Source organism: Akanthomyces muscarius, chromosome 1 (genome assembly GCF_028009165.1).
Source record: "Akanthomyces muscarius strain Ve6 chromosome 1, whole genome shotgun sequence".
Classification (NCBI taxonomy): domain Eukaryota; kingdom Fungi; phylum Ascomycota; class Sordariomycetes; order Hypocreales; family Cordycipitaceae; genus Akanthomyces; species Akanthomyces muscarius.
This window is the reverse complement of record NC_079241.1, coordinates 1,833,135-1,848,904: the sequence shown is the minus strand read 5'-3', so window position 1 is coordinate 1,848,904 and position 15,770 is coordinate 1,833,135. Positions and strand designations below refer to the sequence as shown.

Sequence of the window (15,770 nt, the reverse complement as noted above, 5' to 3'; positions counted from 1 at the left end):
CTCGCGTTCACACCATACCCAACACATATATCGTAACCTCGTACGGTGTTGTTTGTTTTTCTTTCTCTATTCTAATTCGGCATTTTCCTCTTACTCCTCATCGCCAATCTGTACCGCCAGCGAATTAGCATATCAAAATCATTACTCAGAACCAGGCGTGAGTCCTACCTTGGGAGCCAGGTAGAAACGGAGGTAGCTGCTGCCCGACAAGTTGTACTCGACAAGCAGAGGCACCTCGCTCGACAGGCAAATCTTGACCTGGCCCGACAGGCCGGCGGCCTTGCAAAAGTTGACCAGGTACTTGAGCGAAAAGGTCAGCGACACGGGCTCCGTCAGCTCAATGTCGACGTTGAGATCCGGCTTCTCCACGTTGGTGTGGCTGCGGAGCGTGACGGCGCCGTTGCCAATGTCACCGTTGCACGAAAACTTGACGCCGTCCTTGCTCGCCTCGATGCCGACCGACTCGGACATGGCCGAGAGGTCGGTGCAGATGCGGCGGAACTCGGCCGACGGCATCGAGATGGTGGCCGCGTACTCGGTCTCGGGGATGCCCAGGTGCTCCTGGTCAATGTCCATGAGCTTGAGGTCGTACTCGCTGATGCGGTCGTTCTCGCTGCTCTCAAACACAATGTTGAGCACGTCGGGCGCGTCCTCGGCCTTGAGCGTCAGGATGTCCTCGTTCTGCGCCGCCCGCAGTACCTTGGTCAGCGACGTCAGGTTGACGCCCAGCGCAATGTTGCGGTCGCACCGGAACGGCGAGAAGCCCTCGGCCTTGAGCATCATCGACACCAGCGCCACGTGCGAGTTGTCCATGGCCTGCAGCGCGATGCCCGAGTCATTGCAGTCAAAGTTGCAGTCCTGCACGAGGTCCTTGATGGCGTCGACAACCTAGATGGCACGCGTGCGGGGGTTAGCAGGTCGGACCATGGGCAACGGATGTGGTCGGGCAAAGAGCTCGCCTAGGAGAGGAGCCAATTACCTTCTTGAGGATGCTAGCCTGTTCAAGTCGTGCCTCCAACATTTCTAACAGCAATTTCGCGTCAGTATGCAAACTTGCTCGGCTCGATTGTCGCGATTCCACCGTTCACGCGCGGGGTCTGAGCAGGATGGCGGTGGGGGAGCCAACTAACTGATTTATGTGACTGGGAGTGTGTGAGTAATAAAGAAGTATAAAAAAAGAGGCGGAAGATGCAGCGCGTGTGCAGAAACGAAGAGCAGGTGTAGAACAAACGGTGATTTATGAGGAGGAAGAGGAGGAAGTGTGCAAAAAGTGCCCAGCGCTGATGCAGGCACTTAACACGCGCGAGCTCTGGTGGGTAATCGAGACGCGTCGCAGCGGGGTGCTCTCAGGACGCCAATTCCACGCGCCGCGGGGCATCGCTACCTAGGTAGGGTGGCGCCCTTGTGACAGGCCCAATAACGTGTGCAATAGTCTCAACAATTCGATCCGTTTGCGATTCTCTCAATTTATAAGACAAGATTCAGTCCTATATACAGTCTTCCCAGGCGCGCGCCCTCGGCACAGCACCACTAATTATAACACAAGCAAGAAATTCAGTGTCTGGATAGTGCCCATATATCCTGTCCAGCTAATCCCTTCTATACTATTGGTACATCTACCGAATCAACCTGCTGCTGCAATACCGTCAAGCCAACAAATGGCACGAAGCTAAGCAGGGAGTTCAAGCAGTATAAAAAAAAGCCAAGTTGCGCCGTGAAATCCAGTGGCTTGATGCTGCCACACCATTGTTTTGGTACGTTGGATTGAAATATAGAACCAACCGCCTTGGCGCCGTGAGGAAAATATGTGGTAAAAATATGTGTCCGTAGAAGGAAAGTCGAATATGTAAAGCGAACGTGGAGAGAAAAGAACCGTGACAGTGGGTTACATCGACACAACACGGTTTGACGGCTTCTCAGCCGGAGTGCTGTGTCGGTTTTTGGGACGAAGGTTGATGACAGTCTCGAGCTCGCGTAGCATGCCTCGTGTGGCATCTATTTGCTGGCGGGCCTGGGCCTTTTGTTCTCGGTCCTCCTTCATCTTGACTAGGCGCTCCTCTCTGGTGAGCATGCTTCGGGTCCTTGGGATGGCTACAGCCTCAAACACCTCGGGGTCTGCCTCAGGATACTCCTTTTCCGAGCGGGTGGGTGATTCGCCTGTCAGTGCCTTGAACGCGTCCGCTGCGTTGCCATCTTCAGCGGCTGTAACGCCGCTCATCGAGCTACGCGGCGACATCAGAGTGCTCATCGACGACAGTCGTTTCTCGTTCCTATCGATACCGACCGCTAGTGCGTTCTTGCCTTCCTCCCATGCCGTCATTAGTTCTTTTAGGTCAACGCCGATTGAGTCGTATTGAGCCATCAGGTTGGGTCCCATTTCTGATATGTCGCTCGAATCGTCAAGAGCTCTGTCGGATTCCTCCCGCAGTAAATGCAGCTTGGCCTGCAAGCCGCGGATACCAGTGGAAAGGGAACCGAGCTTCCGTAGTTGTGCGCGCCAGCGTTCTCGACCTGGTGTAAGGGGGATTTTCGGTGTGGGCGGAACGGGAAACGCTTCAAATGGTCAGTCCGAGTATTATTTTCCATACAGCAATAGTACTTACACTGCTCCTCGCTAAGAATGTCTTGGATTCTCTTATATGCAGCCTTTGTCGTTTTGTTTAATTCCTGCAACGCTTCCACGGCTGCGGTCCAGCGCAGCAGGTCATTTCTCTCTCCGCTGGCGTCTAGGGCCAACATGGCACAGATTAACATTTTGCGCATAGTATAGAATCGAGCGGCCAAGATCTTCAGGGTGCGTAGTGACTCGGAGTCTTCAAACTCGTTCTCGTTGTAGCCTTGGCGAGCATCTTGAATATCAAAGTCGCTAATGTCGTACATGTCGTAGTATTTCTCGAGTTCAGTTTGCTCAGAGAAGCCTTGAACCAGCGTAGCCAATCTGTCGTACTGCTGAAGCACCTCGGCTAGGCGTGCCTTCAAGACTTTTCTCAAACGAACGCACTTTCGACTTTGTGATCGGTCTTCGATGCGGCTAACTGGTGGGAGCGGCGCGCTACTGCTTGGGCTGTTAGCTCGTTCTTCCTTGATTGCAAGCGGGCGGTGCTCGTACATTCTGTATCCTCGCGACACCAGCTCGACTTCTTGGACCAAAGCCAGCGTAGCCTCCACAACACTGTCGAACTCGTGCGAATTGATGATGAACCCGCTCAACTCGGATAAAGACTGTTCTCTGCGGTATCGGAGCCACTGGCGTCGAACATAGACTTGCCCAAGCGCACCAGATGCAACGAGCAAGACTACCAGAAAAACGAGTCGCTTTTTGGTGACGTAGGATTCCTTCTTGTGCCCAAAAATCCAGCCAAGCACCACGGCGACAGCCAGGGCACCCAGTATCGACGCGATGATTCCTTCGTTTGACAGGAGCGATTGATCGCTTTCGGCTACTGCGCTCAGAGCCTCTGCGCCAGCGTGTCGTCGAGCCGCAACCGTATGGCCACTCAGTAGCTGAGACGCTATTATAATATATCGAAACTGTTCCAGGAATTTCTCGTTATCGGCTCTATCCATGCTGGCTGCAACTGCGGCCTGGAATCCAGAGGTTAGACTGGTAGTTGGGGGCACTAGAAAGCAGACGGCAGGTCTTACCGAGTAGTTCCGTCGCAACGCGCGTAGCGGCGTCAGGGCCGTATTGCTGGTTTGCAAAGGGGCGAGTGCTTTGTTTCTGAATCGCTGCTTCACAAGAGGTCTCCCGGTGGGCGCAAATTGAGATGGGCTCGCAGGTGGCGAGGTGTCGGACAGGATCGAAGCTGGTCGCTCGGACTGGCTGTCGGCCTCGGCCCAGCCCTCATGAGACTCTTCATCCTCATCTAGAAGAAACAGTTAGTTGGCGAAGACTCTAGAAATCATGCAGAGTGCCGGGACGCGAGGCAAGCGATTTGCACTGACCCTTGAGATAGTCGGCCAGGGGCGACTCTTGGTAGACGACAGGATCCATCGAAAAGTAGCTTTGGTACGTTGGAAAGAGACAGAGGAAATGCAGCGTTTTGTTAGACGCCCTCGGTGGCCATGAAGGAGGGTTGAATAGTTGTTAGACAAAGGGAATGTTGGCGTCAAGTAGATGTCGCGACCACACAGGCACTTGACGGGTCTGGGAACGTGGTAGTGCCAATGTCGAAGTAGCTTTATTAGGCGCTCTCTACCATAGTCGCAATGACGATATGCGAGTTTAGAGTAAACGATGGCACGTGCAGCAACCTTCTGGAGAGCAAAGGACAATAACCAACCCACAAGCCAGCGATCAAGTCCCTGGGTGGCGCCTAGGTTGCAAGAGGAGGCGATGCTCGGACGAGAGGCCAGGTAGGATTGTTTTGTTTGCCTAGGTATCGCACATGTCTGGGGTCATGGCGGCGTGGGTGAGGCTAGCCTAGCACAGGTAGCATGCTGGGCCAGATTGACTGCAATTTCCGAGGGTAATGCGCGCTGCGAGGCCGCTAGCCAGGCGCTAATGTCGGCCAGAATGGGGGCTTTCCAGCTTGCTTCTACAGTGGCTGATACACGAACATGCGGTTCCCGATAGTAAGGGGCACATCAAAGTGACTGCCGCAAAATTACGAGCAAACGAGCAAACGAGCAAGAATTGGTAGGAATTATTCAAAATTCGAACATGAGCCTATGTAAGTGGGGGAAAATACTTGCACCATCTTGATGAAATACAAGCAATCTAGAGTCCAACATCCTCTCCTGCCGTTCCCCTGAGCCTTCACTGCCACAGCCTCCACCCCTCCCACCCCTCAGCCTGCTATTCCTCTTGCAGCAAGCATCCTACATACCCCAGTTGCTCAGGCCCTCGTCTTCAATCCTCAATTGCGCTCATCCCTATCGGCCAACTGGTCGTCCTCCATGGCGCAGCATGTCAATGGCACATCCACAATCAAACGCCATGCAGATGCAAGTGTCATTTCGAACAGCCACTCGCCATATCCAAGGAGCAACAGCTCCATAGCGCAGGACTGTAGGCGCACGACAAACCAGACACCTCGACTGATTAGATGAATCCTTTCAATGCGTCGTCCAACGACTTGCTCTCTCGCAACGGCACCGCGCTGCCCTTTGCCGCCAGCCCGACATGGTTGTGCCAAACGACCCTCATGCCAGCGTTCGTCGCGCCTTGGACATCGCCCGCGCTGCCCGCCACAAACAACGCCTCGTCGGCACTGACGCCCATCGCCTCTAGAATCGCATCGTAGGCCTGTTTGACGGGCTTGTAGAAGCCGCTCTCTTCGGCTGTCATGACGGCGTCAAAGGCGAGCTGCTCACCGGTTTTCGACGTGGCCGCACAATCGACTGCAATGTTGCCCAGCGTCTTGGAACAGTTTGTGACAACGCCGAGCTTGTAGCCCTGCGCTTTGAGTCGTCTCAGCACGGCAAACGTCCCTGGCCACGCCTGTAGACTAGACCAGTTGCTCAGCAAGGCATCTGGTGCCGACGCAGCCACGCCGGCTTCTGCGGCGGCTTGCTTCATGAGGCTTTCATACGGCGCGTATGCGCCTTGACAAAAGGTAATCTCGAGATATCGGGCGCGCCACCGGCGGCCCTCCTCCTCTGTTCCCGACGGCGTCGAGGCGTTCCATAGAGTCCAGGAGTCGAGCAGAGCTGTCAAAAGGTCAAAGATGACGACCTTTGGACGCCAGCTGGCGTCGGCATTGTTACCAGATGTAGATGTCATAGCTTTGCTAATAGTTGCTTGGAGACGGATGTATGATGTGCATGAGCGGAGAACTTGCAGCACAGCACATTGTTTTGAGCAACCACCACGGCCCCAGCCAAGTTATATAGTTGCAAATTTAGCGCCCAAAACCTAATCATGTGCGCACTTTCTTTGAGGAATCCTCCAAGGGTGCTCTTCTTACGCAGACCTAACTCTGGACATCACATTCGAGTTGTATCGCCACTGGTTGACCTGATCCGCGTCTCCACAGGCCTCGCCGCTTCGTCGTTCTCGCGCACTCCATTGGGTATAGCGTCATTCTTTTGGCCTGTGTAAGTCGACCGACGACGACGGTCACCCGGAGCTCATCGGCATTTCAAAGGTGGGCTTCTATCGAGGATGTGTATTTATACCAGAATCGAGGCCTTTCTTCAAAGCTTAGTGACACACTTTTGCAAATTCCTTCTTCCACACGTCCATGCAACATGTTCGTCCCACAGAGACTGAACCCAAGCCAGGAGAGCCTGTGCCAGTTCTATGTTGGCAAAAACATTCATGATGTACCGAAACCTGCCTTGGTGCTCGATCAGGCCAAAATGCGCCGCCACTGCCAGTCACTCTCGGCCGCGGCCGAAGCACTCGGCGTTGGCTTTCGGGCACACGTCAAAACACACAAAGTAAGCATAGCGATGTTGTGTTGAACAGGACTGTTTATCGCGTCTTAACTAACTAATGGCATCACAGACTGTGGAAGGTACTAGGCTGCAGGTTGGAGATAGCAACCATGTTAAGCTCGTTGTATCAACGATTGCCGAGATTGAACATTTGCTTCCCCTCCTGGCAGAGTATCAGCACCAAGGCCGTCAGGTAAACGTTTTGTATGGCATTCCCCTACCCCAATCTCAAGTCAGTCGCCTGGCTACAGTCGGACAGAAACTAGGAGCGGGAAGTCTCTCCGTCTTGGTAGACCATGCAGACCAGCTCAGGCTCTTGTCTCGATTCCATCACGAGGCTGGATTCCCCGCTGGCGTATACGTCAAGGTCGACACCGGGTATCACCGTGCGGGGCTTCCCCCATGGGGCATCAACAAGGACGGGCTTCTTTTGCAACTTGTTACCTTGGACATTCAGAGCACAGCCAACTTCATCGGCCTGTACTCTCACAGCAGTCTGAGCTACAACGACTCGACTCCTGCTCAGGCCATGGCAAATCTTGAAGGGGAGATTACTGGCTGCATGGATGCGGTGGCCGATAACACGCAATTTTTCCCCAAGAACAGGACCTTTGTCATAAGTGTTGGTGCCTCTCCTCAAGTATCGTCCGTTGAGAACCTTGTCGCAGACGGTGGCGAATTGTCCCCAGCTGCCCAATCACTTCGCGCCGCAATGAAAGCTGTTGGGGATGAAAGACCGTCTGGTATCCAGACAAGCTTGGAGCTACACGCCGGCGTTTATTCCATTCTCGATATACAGCAGCTTGCAACCAAATCCAGGGTCAAACTCGGGACCTATGAAGACGAGATTGCCGTCTCTGTTGTCTCTGAGGTGTGCAGCGTGTACAACAATGGTGAGAGAGCACAACCAGAGGCATTCGTTTCCGTTGGCGTTCTTGGTCTCGGACGCGAACCATGCGCGGCGTACAAAGGATGGGGTGTTGTCGACCGCTCAGCCTTGTCGCCAGAGACAATGGCTGGCCGGCAGCTCATTGTAAGCCGAGTTAGTCAAGAGCATTCTATCCTTGCCTGGGAAGCTGATGCCACTGGCAATGGGACAATGCCGCTTCCGCTCACCGTTGGCCAAAGCATCCGAATCTACCCCAATCACGCTTGCATTACAGGTGCGCTCTACGGATGGTATTTGGTGGTAGACTCGGATATGTCCGGCACTGAGACACAAATTGTCGACGTGTGGTGCAGAGCTAGTGGGTGGTAATGGGATAAATTAACACTTCAGATAGAAATATAGTGTGAGAGCAGCCGTCCTGTCGTCCTACACCTGCTATACAGTAGCAAAGACGACAGGGCCTGGCTTTGATATGAGCCGAATTTTCCTGAACCACCACCGTCTTCAACCGTCTGAAAGAGACCAAACACATCGCGCCCATTGCTGTGCTCTTTATTGATTAGGCGTATGATGCTCATCGTCTGGAAAGCCGGGAAGCTCCCTTCCTCAAAACTGCTACCATCCAAACAGCCCTGCAACCAGGTCTCGCACCATAGCCCAATGCGGAGATCGTGCGAACGCAGCAGACAGGCGAGCAACACGCCCGTGATTCCAATCGTGTACATGTTGTAACGAACACAGTCCTTCCAATTCATACCAGCCACGACGCGCAGGAGAAGGCAAATCCAGGACTCCACTTCAGTGTACGAACGGCGTATCTCCTCTGGGTTATGGAGAGTCAAGCTATCCAGGGGCCCCGGGCATTGCAGCACTCGCGATGCAACATAGTAAGCAAAATCCATGGCCTCGGTGTGGGAGACCATACGTAGCGGATGCACTTCGAGCGTCGCCGAGGTCGCATAGAAAGTGGCTTGTACATGTTCCATTTCGCCAGAAAAGGAATAGATTTGGCACCAAGAATCAAGCCTTTCTTTCTCCTGTCCGAACATCCGTTCGAACGGGTCAATTCTTGGCTGCACATTTCCTGCGCTCTTTGCTTCTACAAGATTGTCGGAGTAGCGGTCCCAGTGTGCGATAATGGCCGCATTGTTGATGCGATGTGACTCGCACAGCCTCAGGAGTATCGACGAGCGTCGGGACTGGCACCCCGTCAGACTGCTGAGTTCAGGGTCGAGCGACACTTTTGGCCGGTGTCTATGAAAGCCGGGCGTGCCAAAATACACCCTGCGCCACCACATCTGCATCCGAACCTCCACCAGAGGTCCCAGCAGCGCGCACGCCTGGGCATCCTGAGCAAGAGCGTTTGTAGCAAAATTATCAATCAACTTGGCCGCGCCGTCGGAATGCAGTCCGAAGGCTTGGAATGAGCCCATGGAGGATTCGACGAGACAGAAGAGAGTGAGAACAGCCAGGCCAAGGATTGGGTAGGCACCAAAGTCTTGCTCGCTCCACCGTGCCATCTTCTTCATGACGGAGCCATAGAACTCCTGGCTGACGGATTCGTGCGCTGGATCCGGTCGAAAGTTTTGCCCGTCCGTGGGCATGAGCAGCCTTGGTTGGGGTGACGTCCGGCTGAGATGGCTTGCGGACACGGCAGCCATCATGTCCACAAAGAGGGGTGACGAACGGAGAAGGGACGCATCATCCGTAGTGCGAAGCATCAAAGCAAGGTGAGGGATGCACTGCCAATCCCATGCCGCGGAATAAAATTGGACGGCATCTGCGGGATTGGCCTGCAGCATCAGACTCTGCGGTATAGTCAAAGTCGGGGGTCCCGATGCAATCTGGCCTGTCCTTTGTACTACAGCGGCATGATTACTCGCTTCGGCGCCTGTTGATAGATTCGAACCATTTTCTGAGCTTTGACACGCTGTGGTATGCTTCAAGTCTGCCACTCGTTGTACCTCACCATGATTGCTGGTCGGCTTTTCTGCGACGCCCTGCTCGTAAACTTGGCAGAATCTGAACCCGATTTTCTGATTGCATTCGCCTCCTAATCGCTCACAGCGCCCACATACAGGCTTCCTCTCATCGCACTAGTATTGAAGTATTAGTGTGAGTGCGTGTTATATAAAACTAAAATGCACGCTGCTACCTTTACACGCCGCCTGCGGCAGTCCCAGCATCCCGTTCGCGTGCGGGTGATGCTCGTCTTCTTTGGGCGAGGTGGAGCAGGCTTGTACATTTTCGTGACCTGTTAACAGGAGGCCCTTTATCCATGCCATGATTTCGATGGCACGAACACCGAATAAATTTGGAGGTTGCGTCTCTCAGCAGTAGAAGGTTCGAAGGTTAGTCACTGTAAGATCAGGCTGCTCACCCGCATCTGAGATTCTAGCCTCCACCACAGCTTTAAAATCTAAATGAGACAACATACACGTCTAATCAAAATCAATAAAACTGAATCGTACTTTTTTTGCAGAATATTTTCTCAAAGTATATGTCGGGAAAACTTCCAGTTACAAACAGAGCTGCGACTACGGCCACAGCCGGAAGAACTATTTGCCGTCCATCCCACAGTCTCCACCACAATGTGGAAGCTCGCAAGTTACGTCCTTAAGCTCTGTCAAAGACCGCATCGACCAAACCATCTACTTGGCACGACTTCGACCGCTGAAGCCCACCAACCATACCAATGGGTCATAAATCGACATAACCTGATCTAATGGTGGCGCAATACCACGCGCCATGCGGGCGCGCCGTATGTATGGCGACTGGCGGCCGCCGCATCCCGACCACCGACAAGACGTTTCAGCGTGCGATTGAACGGCACCCACGACGCATTACGCCTCAACGTCGCCATATAATGTCGCATCGTGGACCACTAGAAAGCAGCCGACGACTTGGGAAGCGGACTCTGACAGGCGCCATGCACCCTCATGCTCACCCCGCACCATCCTGGCATATTGAAGTTCTTTCGAACGCGACATGGCAATGGCATGCGCCCACCACCCCCGAAGAACGCCGGATACGATCGCGCCATATATCAATTCCGAATCTATGGGATAGATTTCTGAAGTGGCTGGAGATGTCTGACGCCGACAAACCATTCATACTACCTCCGAAAGACATTGACCAATACCCAAGTTTCTCGACAACGATTGATGATCTGCGACTCAACATCTCGTCTCTTGCTACTAGTGATACGAGTGCTGCGCAGGAGGTCTGTCAGGCTTTCTGCGTCACGATACAAGAGGGAATCCTGATGGGGCAGATATCCACAGATGACATGATGGTGGCATTGGAGCCGTTCGACTCAGCCTCCCACCAGGTCATTTCAGATATGCGCGTCGGCGGCAAAGTACTCGCAACGATTCGGTCCTCTATAGCCGAAGCTTTGGAAGCTACGCAAATAAGCAGACCGAATGCTGTACCGGACGAGATGTGGACAGCCATGTTCAACTATGTCGCCGCCGTCAACGGCCGGTTCCACGACGTCAGCTGCTTCAACAAATTAATAGCGGCCATGCCGGCCTCTGCCAAGGCCAAAATCTCCAACGACACGCTTTTCACATACGTCAAAACCTTTGTCCAATCGCAGGCGACACGGGATCATCGCAACCCGGCCTGGCTATGGTGCTGTTCCAAGATTGGAAGTGCCCTCAGCCGACTTGGCGAAGAGCAACGACTTGCTTTGTCCGCCAGCATGAACAAGTTTGTGTGGAATGCACGATATGATGCAGACACAAGAATGAAGACAACCTTTGCTTGGCTCCTTACCCAGGCATATGACACACGTTTGAGTGGCAAATCATTCACCAAGATATATAAGAAGACCTACGGGCGGAGTATGGATCACAACGGCTATAGGATATGGCAGCTGGCTGTCGCTCACCTAAATAGCAACGGAACCCTCTCAAAGGATGCCCATAAGCAGGTCGCCGGCTGGAACTACTTTGATAGCTTGCCACAAAGATGGACGGCGCTGGCAAAGACACTGTCAGCAACGGAGCATCCAGAGGCCGCGATAGCTTCGCTATGCGACTTCCTTGCCGATATTGGCGAGACCTGGCACCTCATTGAGGGGCTGATGGCCGCTCACGCGGAGACACCATGCGCCGAGATGCTCGACACTGTTGCAAATGCCTGTGGGAAACTCGACATTGCCATGGCACTCCGCATCGCTGCGAATGATACCAAGCAAGGTATTCAACTACTTGACGTAGGTCTCTCCGGGACCAAGGAGGAGCATTTCGAGAAGTTCATGGCGTACCCCAAGGCTGAATCATATGCGTGGCGCGCAATCAAGGCCGAGGGCGGTACCGTCGAGTCCAAGATGGAACTGATTGACTTGCTCAGCGACAAGTACGACTCGAGCTCCAACCTCAGCAGGAGCCAGAGGATACGACGCGCCCGGCGGGCGGCCGCCTATCAGATGGCGCTCACGGGAAAGGTGTCCGCGACGGTTCTGCGCAATGCCATTGCGGCCGTCACGCTTGATCTCGACGAGGGACGCTGGGGTCGCGAAACACATCTGCAGTGGGCGATGCAGCTGGTCCACGATCAGGTCAGCCCGCAGGCCGCGCGCGAGATGCGGAAGCATCTGGAAGGATGGCGGCATCTTATTCACAGTGCCACTACCCAGAACGATGTAGCACAATCGGCAGCAATGTCGAGGAGGAGTCGCTCAGCAGGTTCAGACGCGTTCGACATGTCATACTTGAGAAGCACACTGCAGAACGATGCAGAGCGCGAGCGCCATCTCACTCAATCGAATCGCTTCCGGTAAAATCAAATACCACATGATACCATCTCCTTTTCAAGAGTTTATGGAATGTTCAAAAAGGCTACATGGGCAGTTACTATATGATACCAGACATTTGTCACGCAGGCATTGTCGCACATGTTTTTTAGAAGGCAAAGCAATAGTCATTGTATATAGATGCATAAAGCTATGTATATCTTATCAATTCAAGAACAACAAGCAGATTAGATCAAAAAGCTCATAAATAAGGCGCGTAGATAAATAACAATCGTAATACACAAAATGTTCTTCTCCCAGGCATCACCTCTCCCCAATGCCAAAAGAAGAAAAAGACCTTCCGTCCAAGGTTTTTCTTCTCTGCGAGACCGACGTGAGGGAGAGGGGGAAAGCAGGGCAAGTCCAAAAGAAATATTCAAGAATGCAACAAAAAAAGAAGGCATCGCTTCCAATCCACCAAGAAAAGCATTCTGGAAATATAGACCCGCCAAATAAACCAAGAAGACGCATTTTCGTCTCCGTCCCGTGTTGTATATACCCAACCACTCACTCCATCTTTTCTTCCTTTATATGCAAAAAAAGTTGCTGTAGCATATGTTCTCATACAAGCACAAAAAAGCAAACCCCTGGTATTTTTTCCACCCTGCGTATGCACAACACCCATATATACCACATGTAATGACAAAATCTAAAAAGATTTGAAAACAAAAAAAAAGGACAAGACATTAGAAGATGGCCCGAGAGACTGGTTATCGACAAGGGGACTGTCAGTGCCATCGGTTGATTCAGATGCCACCTTCGAAATATTGAGCATCGGGCTGGCTGAGCATGGCATCCGTCACCACGCTGAGGCGGCTTGGGGCACCGAGGAGCGAAGCCCCGCCGGCGTCGCTCGAGGGCGTCACATGGCGTCTGCCGCCCTCGCGCGCGACGAGCACCTGCGCGGGGCAGACGACAATCTCGTCGTCGCCGACGCCCACGTCGTCACCCTTCTTAACGACCAAGGGGAAGAGCACAACGCGCACAATCGAGTTGTCGGCTTCAATCTCCTCATTGGTCCGGTCCTTCTGCGCGGTGCGGTCATTCATCATGGACGCGTTGAACTGCACCGTGGCCGCCAGCTCGCCGTCTGCGTCGTATTCGGGCTGCAGTGGCGGCAGCATCATGTATTCGGCGCGCTGCGTGCGCATGGTGATGGACAGGTCGACGGCCTCGCGCATGACGCGGCGCAGCTGCGACTGGATCTGGTTCTCCAGGTTGCTCGGCGGGGGCAGAATCTTGCAGAGCGTCTGGAAAATGGCCTGCACCACGGCTTCCGTGTCGAGCTCACGCTGCTCCTGGAAACTGGCGCGCTTGGCGAGGAGCGTCAGCGTGACCGCGCGCCACTGGCGGACGGCGTTCTGCGGGCCGACCTCCGTCAGGAGCTTCTCGAGAGACTTGAGCTTCTGGCGCTGCTCGCGGTCCATACCAAACAGGTAGCGGGTAAAGACAAATTCCCAAATCATGCTCATGGTCATGGACATGAAAATGTCGCGGCGCTTGACTCGGTCATTGAGATAAATGTCGACATCGGAGCCGTCGAGGACGGCATTGTCGAGGCGGTCAATGGTCTTTTCGTCATTAATCTCACTCGTCAGGCGACAGGCGCGCATGTCGGAAAACTTGGAGAAGCGCAGGACCCATTGCTGCACGTGGGAGCAGAGCTGCTGGCAGCGGGTGTCAAAGTAGTCTTCGTCCCTGATGTTGAGGAAATCGGAGTCGCCGGCTTTGGAAGCGAGGATTTGGCGCTGCATCTCGCGAACTTGTTCCTTGGCAGCTTCGAGCTGCTCTCGCAGACTGGCAATCTCGGCATCCTTTTCTTCCAGTGTTTGGCCGTCGGGGCCCTCGAGGCTGCGGGTGCCATCGCCGTGGACTGCCAGGCCGGCATATCGGCCGTTGTCCTTGTTGGCAAGCTCTGCGTTGGCGCTGGTCAGGCCGTCGTTGACCTCGGTCAGGCGATTTACTTCGTTCTGGAGATATTGCAGTGACTGCTTCAGCGCATCGATTTCGGCGTCCCGTTCGGAAAGGGCCGACGTGGCGCCTCGGTTGACGTTTTGTTCAGCGTGGTGACGGGCCTCTGTCAACAGCCGGTTCTCGGCGATGAGCTGCTCGACTCGAGACTCAAGCTCGAGAACTTGCATGCTTTGGCGGCGGCGCATGCTATGCGGTCTGGTCGGAGACCTCGGCGAGCCGAGGCGACCCTCGCCAAATCCATCCTATTTTAAAAATTGTCAGTACTATGTTGCGCGGCCGGCTGTCGCAAGCTTGCTGGTGGTAGTGGTGCGGGTGGCTGGGAATGAGCCCAAGGCAAAAGACAAAATGAAAAAACCAACAAAAAAAGACGCAAAAACTATCGAAAATGCCGCATCTCAAAAAAGATAGAAAAAGGATACCGCGCATCAAGAGACACTCACGTATACATCGGCCATGTCCTTTGTACGGACACGAGCCTCGTTAGCAACGGGCGGCGTGGAGTTGTTTTGTTGACGAAGAGCTCTAAGGTCTCCGCTCATGCGCTTGTCGACCCGCCGCAGAGGTGGCGGCGTGGGTGTGGCTGTGGAGCGGAGGCCTGAGATGCTGCCTGGACTGTCAGGCCGCAACTTTAGCGGCTCAGGTGTGCGTTGGCGGGACAAACTGGTGTTGGACACAGATCGCCGTGCCACGCTAGACTCAGCCCGCCCAGATCCCAGGGCCGATCCAGAGCTCGGCGCGGCCTGCGAATCTGAGACGGCCCGTCTTTCATTGTCGTGTGCCTTGTCGCGATGGGCGGCTCCAGCAGTCAGCGCAGTCGCTCCGGCTGCCACTGTCGCAAGCCCAGCGTAGTCTTTCTTTGATCGGCGCAACTTCTTCTCAGGGTCGGCAATTGGCGTCGTGTTGTCGTCTCGAGACGGTTCATGCAGCACCGGTGTATTCAGAGGTGAAGGGCCAAGTCGTCTCTCAACACCCCGACTGTGCGCCTCTGGTGTCTGCATGTGCGCCGAATCTCGCCAATCCTCACTGTCCACACCACTATCTCGAAGTTTCTCATCCACCAAGTTGGGGCTTCTGCGCCGCTGAGGAGAGTCTGGGATAAAACCACTATCGCGGTTGTCTCGCTCAGGGGGCCAGAGTTCGCCGGTCGCGGCCGCTTTCTCAGCTTCGGGAAGCTCCTGGACTGCAGGCAGTCCCCTCGTAGGTGAAGATCGTAGATCATTCGGTTCCGCGTAAGATTGTCGTGACGAAACGTCGTGAGGTGCTTCTTCAAATAGTCCTCCTTCAGGCTCCTCCAGCCTAGAATCTCGGCGAAGCAGCCCAGTAGACGTAGATCGTGGCAATGAAGATTCGTCGTGTCCTAGAATTGGACTCTCGACAAAGACGTCATTCACCGGCACTCCTTGCCTGGCAATTTCTTTCCACTCATCGCCAGACTCGGTGAAGCTGGTGCTGGCGGGAGTCTGTGGTGCCTTACTGGGGCCGGGATCTGGTCGGCTAGGGCCCCAGAACTCGTCGACTCCATCTTCCACTGTCTCGTCTCTCGATTCTTCTATAATGTTCTTCTTGTCTGGTCCCTCCCATACGGCAGGGTCGTCAAACAGGTCATCCTCTTGTGGTTGTCTCTTGTCCACAATCTTGCCCTTCTTGCCTTTCTTCTTTTTTCCTCCTCCATACATCTGCGCCAGAGCCGCTACACCACCGCTAAGTGCAGCGGCCGCTCCCACC

The 15,770-nt window shown here is 54.1% G+C and overlaps 7 protein-coding genes across 7 annotated transcripts; 2 read left to right on the top strand and 5 right to left on the bottom strand.

Moving 5' to 3' along the window:
- Window positions 1–90: 90 nt before the first annotated feature.
- Window positions 91–1,021, bottom strand: LMH87_005572 (uncharacterized protein; the record flags this gene model as incomplete). The annotated part of the gene is made up of 3 exons (XM_056203311.1): window positions 91–108; window positions 169–888; window positions 980–1,021. The coding sequence occupies 3 exons, from the start codon at window positions 1,019–1,021 to the stop codon at window positions 91–93; spliced, it is 780 nt and encodes a 259-aa protein (XP_056058783.1).
- Window positions 1,022–1,885: 864 nt separating this feature from the next.
- Window positions 1,886–3,994, bottom strand: LMH87_005571 (uncharacterized protein; the record flags this gene model as incomplete). Its single annotated transcript, XM_056203310.1, has 5 exons — window positions 1,886–2,553; window positions 2,604–3,055; window positions 3,110–3,585; window positions 3,646–3,866; window positions 3,946–3,994. 5 exons carry the CDS (start codon window positions 3,992–3,994, stop codon window positions 1,886–1,888), a joined length of 1,866 nt encoding a protein of 621 aa, XP_056058782.1.
- A 1,050-nt stretch (window positions 3,995–5,044) lies between these two features.
- LMH87_005570 (uncharacterized protein) lies at window positions 5,045–5,725 on the bottom strand (the record flags this gene model as incomplete). The annotated part of the gene is made up of 1 exon (XM_056203309.1): window positions 5,045–5,725. The coding sequence occupies one exon, from the start codon at window positions 5,723–5,725 to the stop codon at window positions 5,045–5,047; it is 681 nt and encodes a 226-aa protein (XP_056058781.1).
- Window positions 5,726–6,192: 467 nt separating this feature from the next.
- On the top strand, window positions 6,193–7,639 carry LMH87_005569 (uncharacterized protein; the record flags this gene model as incomplete). Its single annotated transcript, XM_056203308.1, has 2 exons — window positions 6,193–6,384; window positions 6,452–7,639. The coding sequence occupies 2 exons, from the start codon at window positions 6,193–6,195 to the stop codon at window positions 7,637–7,639; spliced, it is 1,380 nt and encodes a 459-aa protein (XP_056058780.1).
- A 17-nt stretch (window positions 7,640–7,656) lies between these two features.
- On the bottom strand, window positions 7,657–9,515 carry LMH87_005568 (uncharacterized protein; the record flags this gene model as incomplete). Its single annotated transcript, XM_056203307.1, has 3 exons — window positions 7,657–9,078; window positions 9,349–9,366; window positions 9,426–9,515. 3 exons carry the CDS (start codon window positions 9,513–9,515, stop codon window positions 7,657–7,659), a joined length of 1,530 nt encoding a protein of 509 aa, XP_056058779.1.
- A 480-nt stretch (window positions 9,516–9,995) lies between these two features.
- Window positions 9,996–12,059, top strand: LMH87_005567 (uncharacterized protein; the record flags this gene model as incomplete). The annotated part of the gene is made up of 1 exon (XM_056203306.1): window positions 9,996–12,059. One exon carries the CDS (start codon window positions 9,996–9,998, stop codon window positions 12,057–12,059), a length of 2,064 nt encoding a protein of 687 aa, XP_056058778.1.
- A 758-nt stretch (window positions 12,060–12,817) lies between these two features.
- On the bottom strand, window positions 12,818–15,721 carry LMH87_005566 (uncharacterized protein; the record flags this gene model as incomplete). Its single annotated transcript, XM_056203304.1, has 3 exons — window positions 12,818–14,287; window positions 14,486–14,652; window positions 14,707–15,721. The coding sequence occupies 3 exons, from the start codon at window positions 15,719–15,721 to the stop codon at window positions 12,818–12,820; spliced, it is 2,652 nt and encodes an 883-aa protein (XP_056058777.1).
- Between the last annotated feature and the right edge of the window lie 49 nt (window positions 15,722–15,770).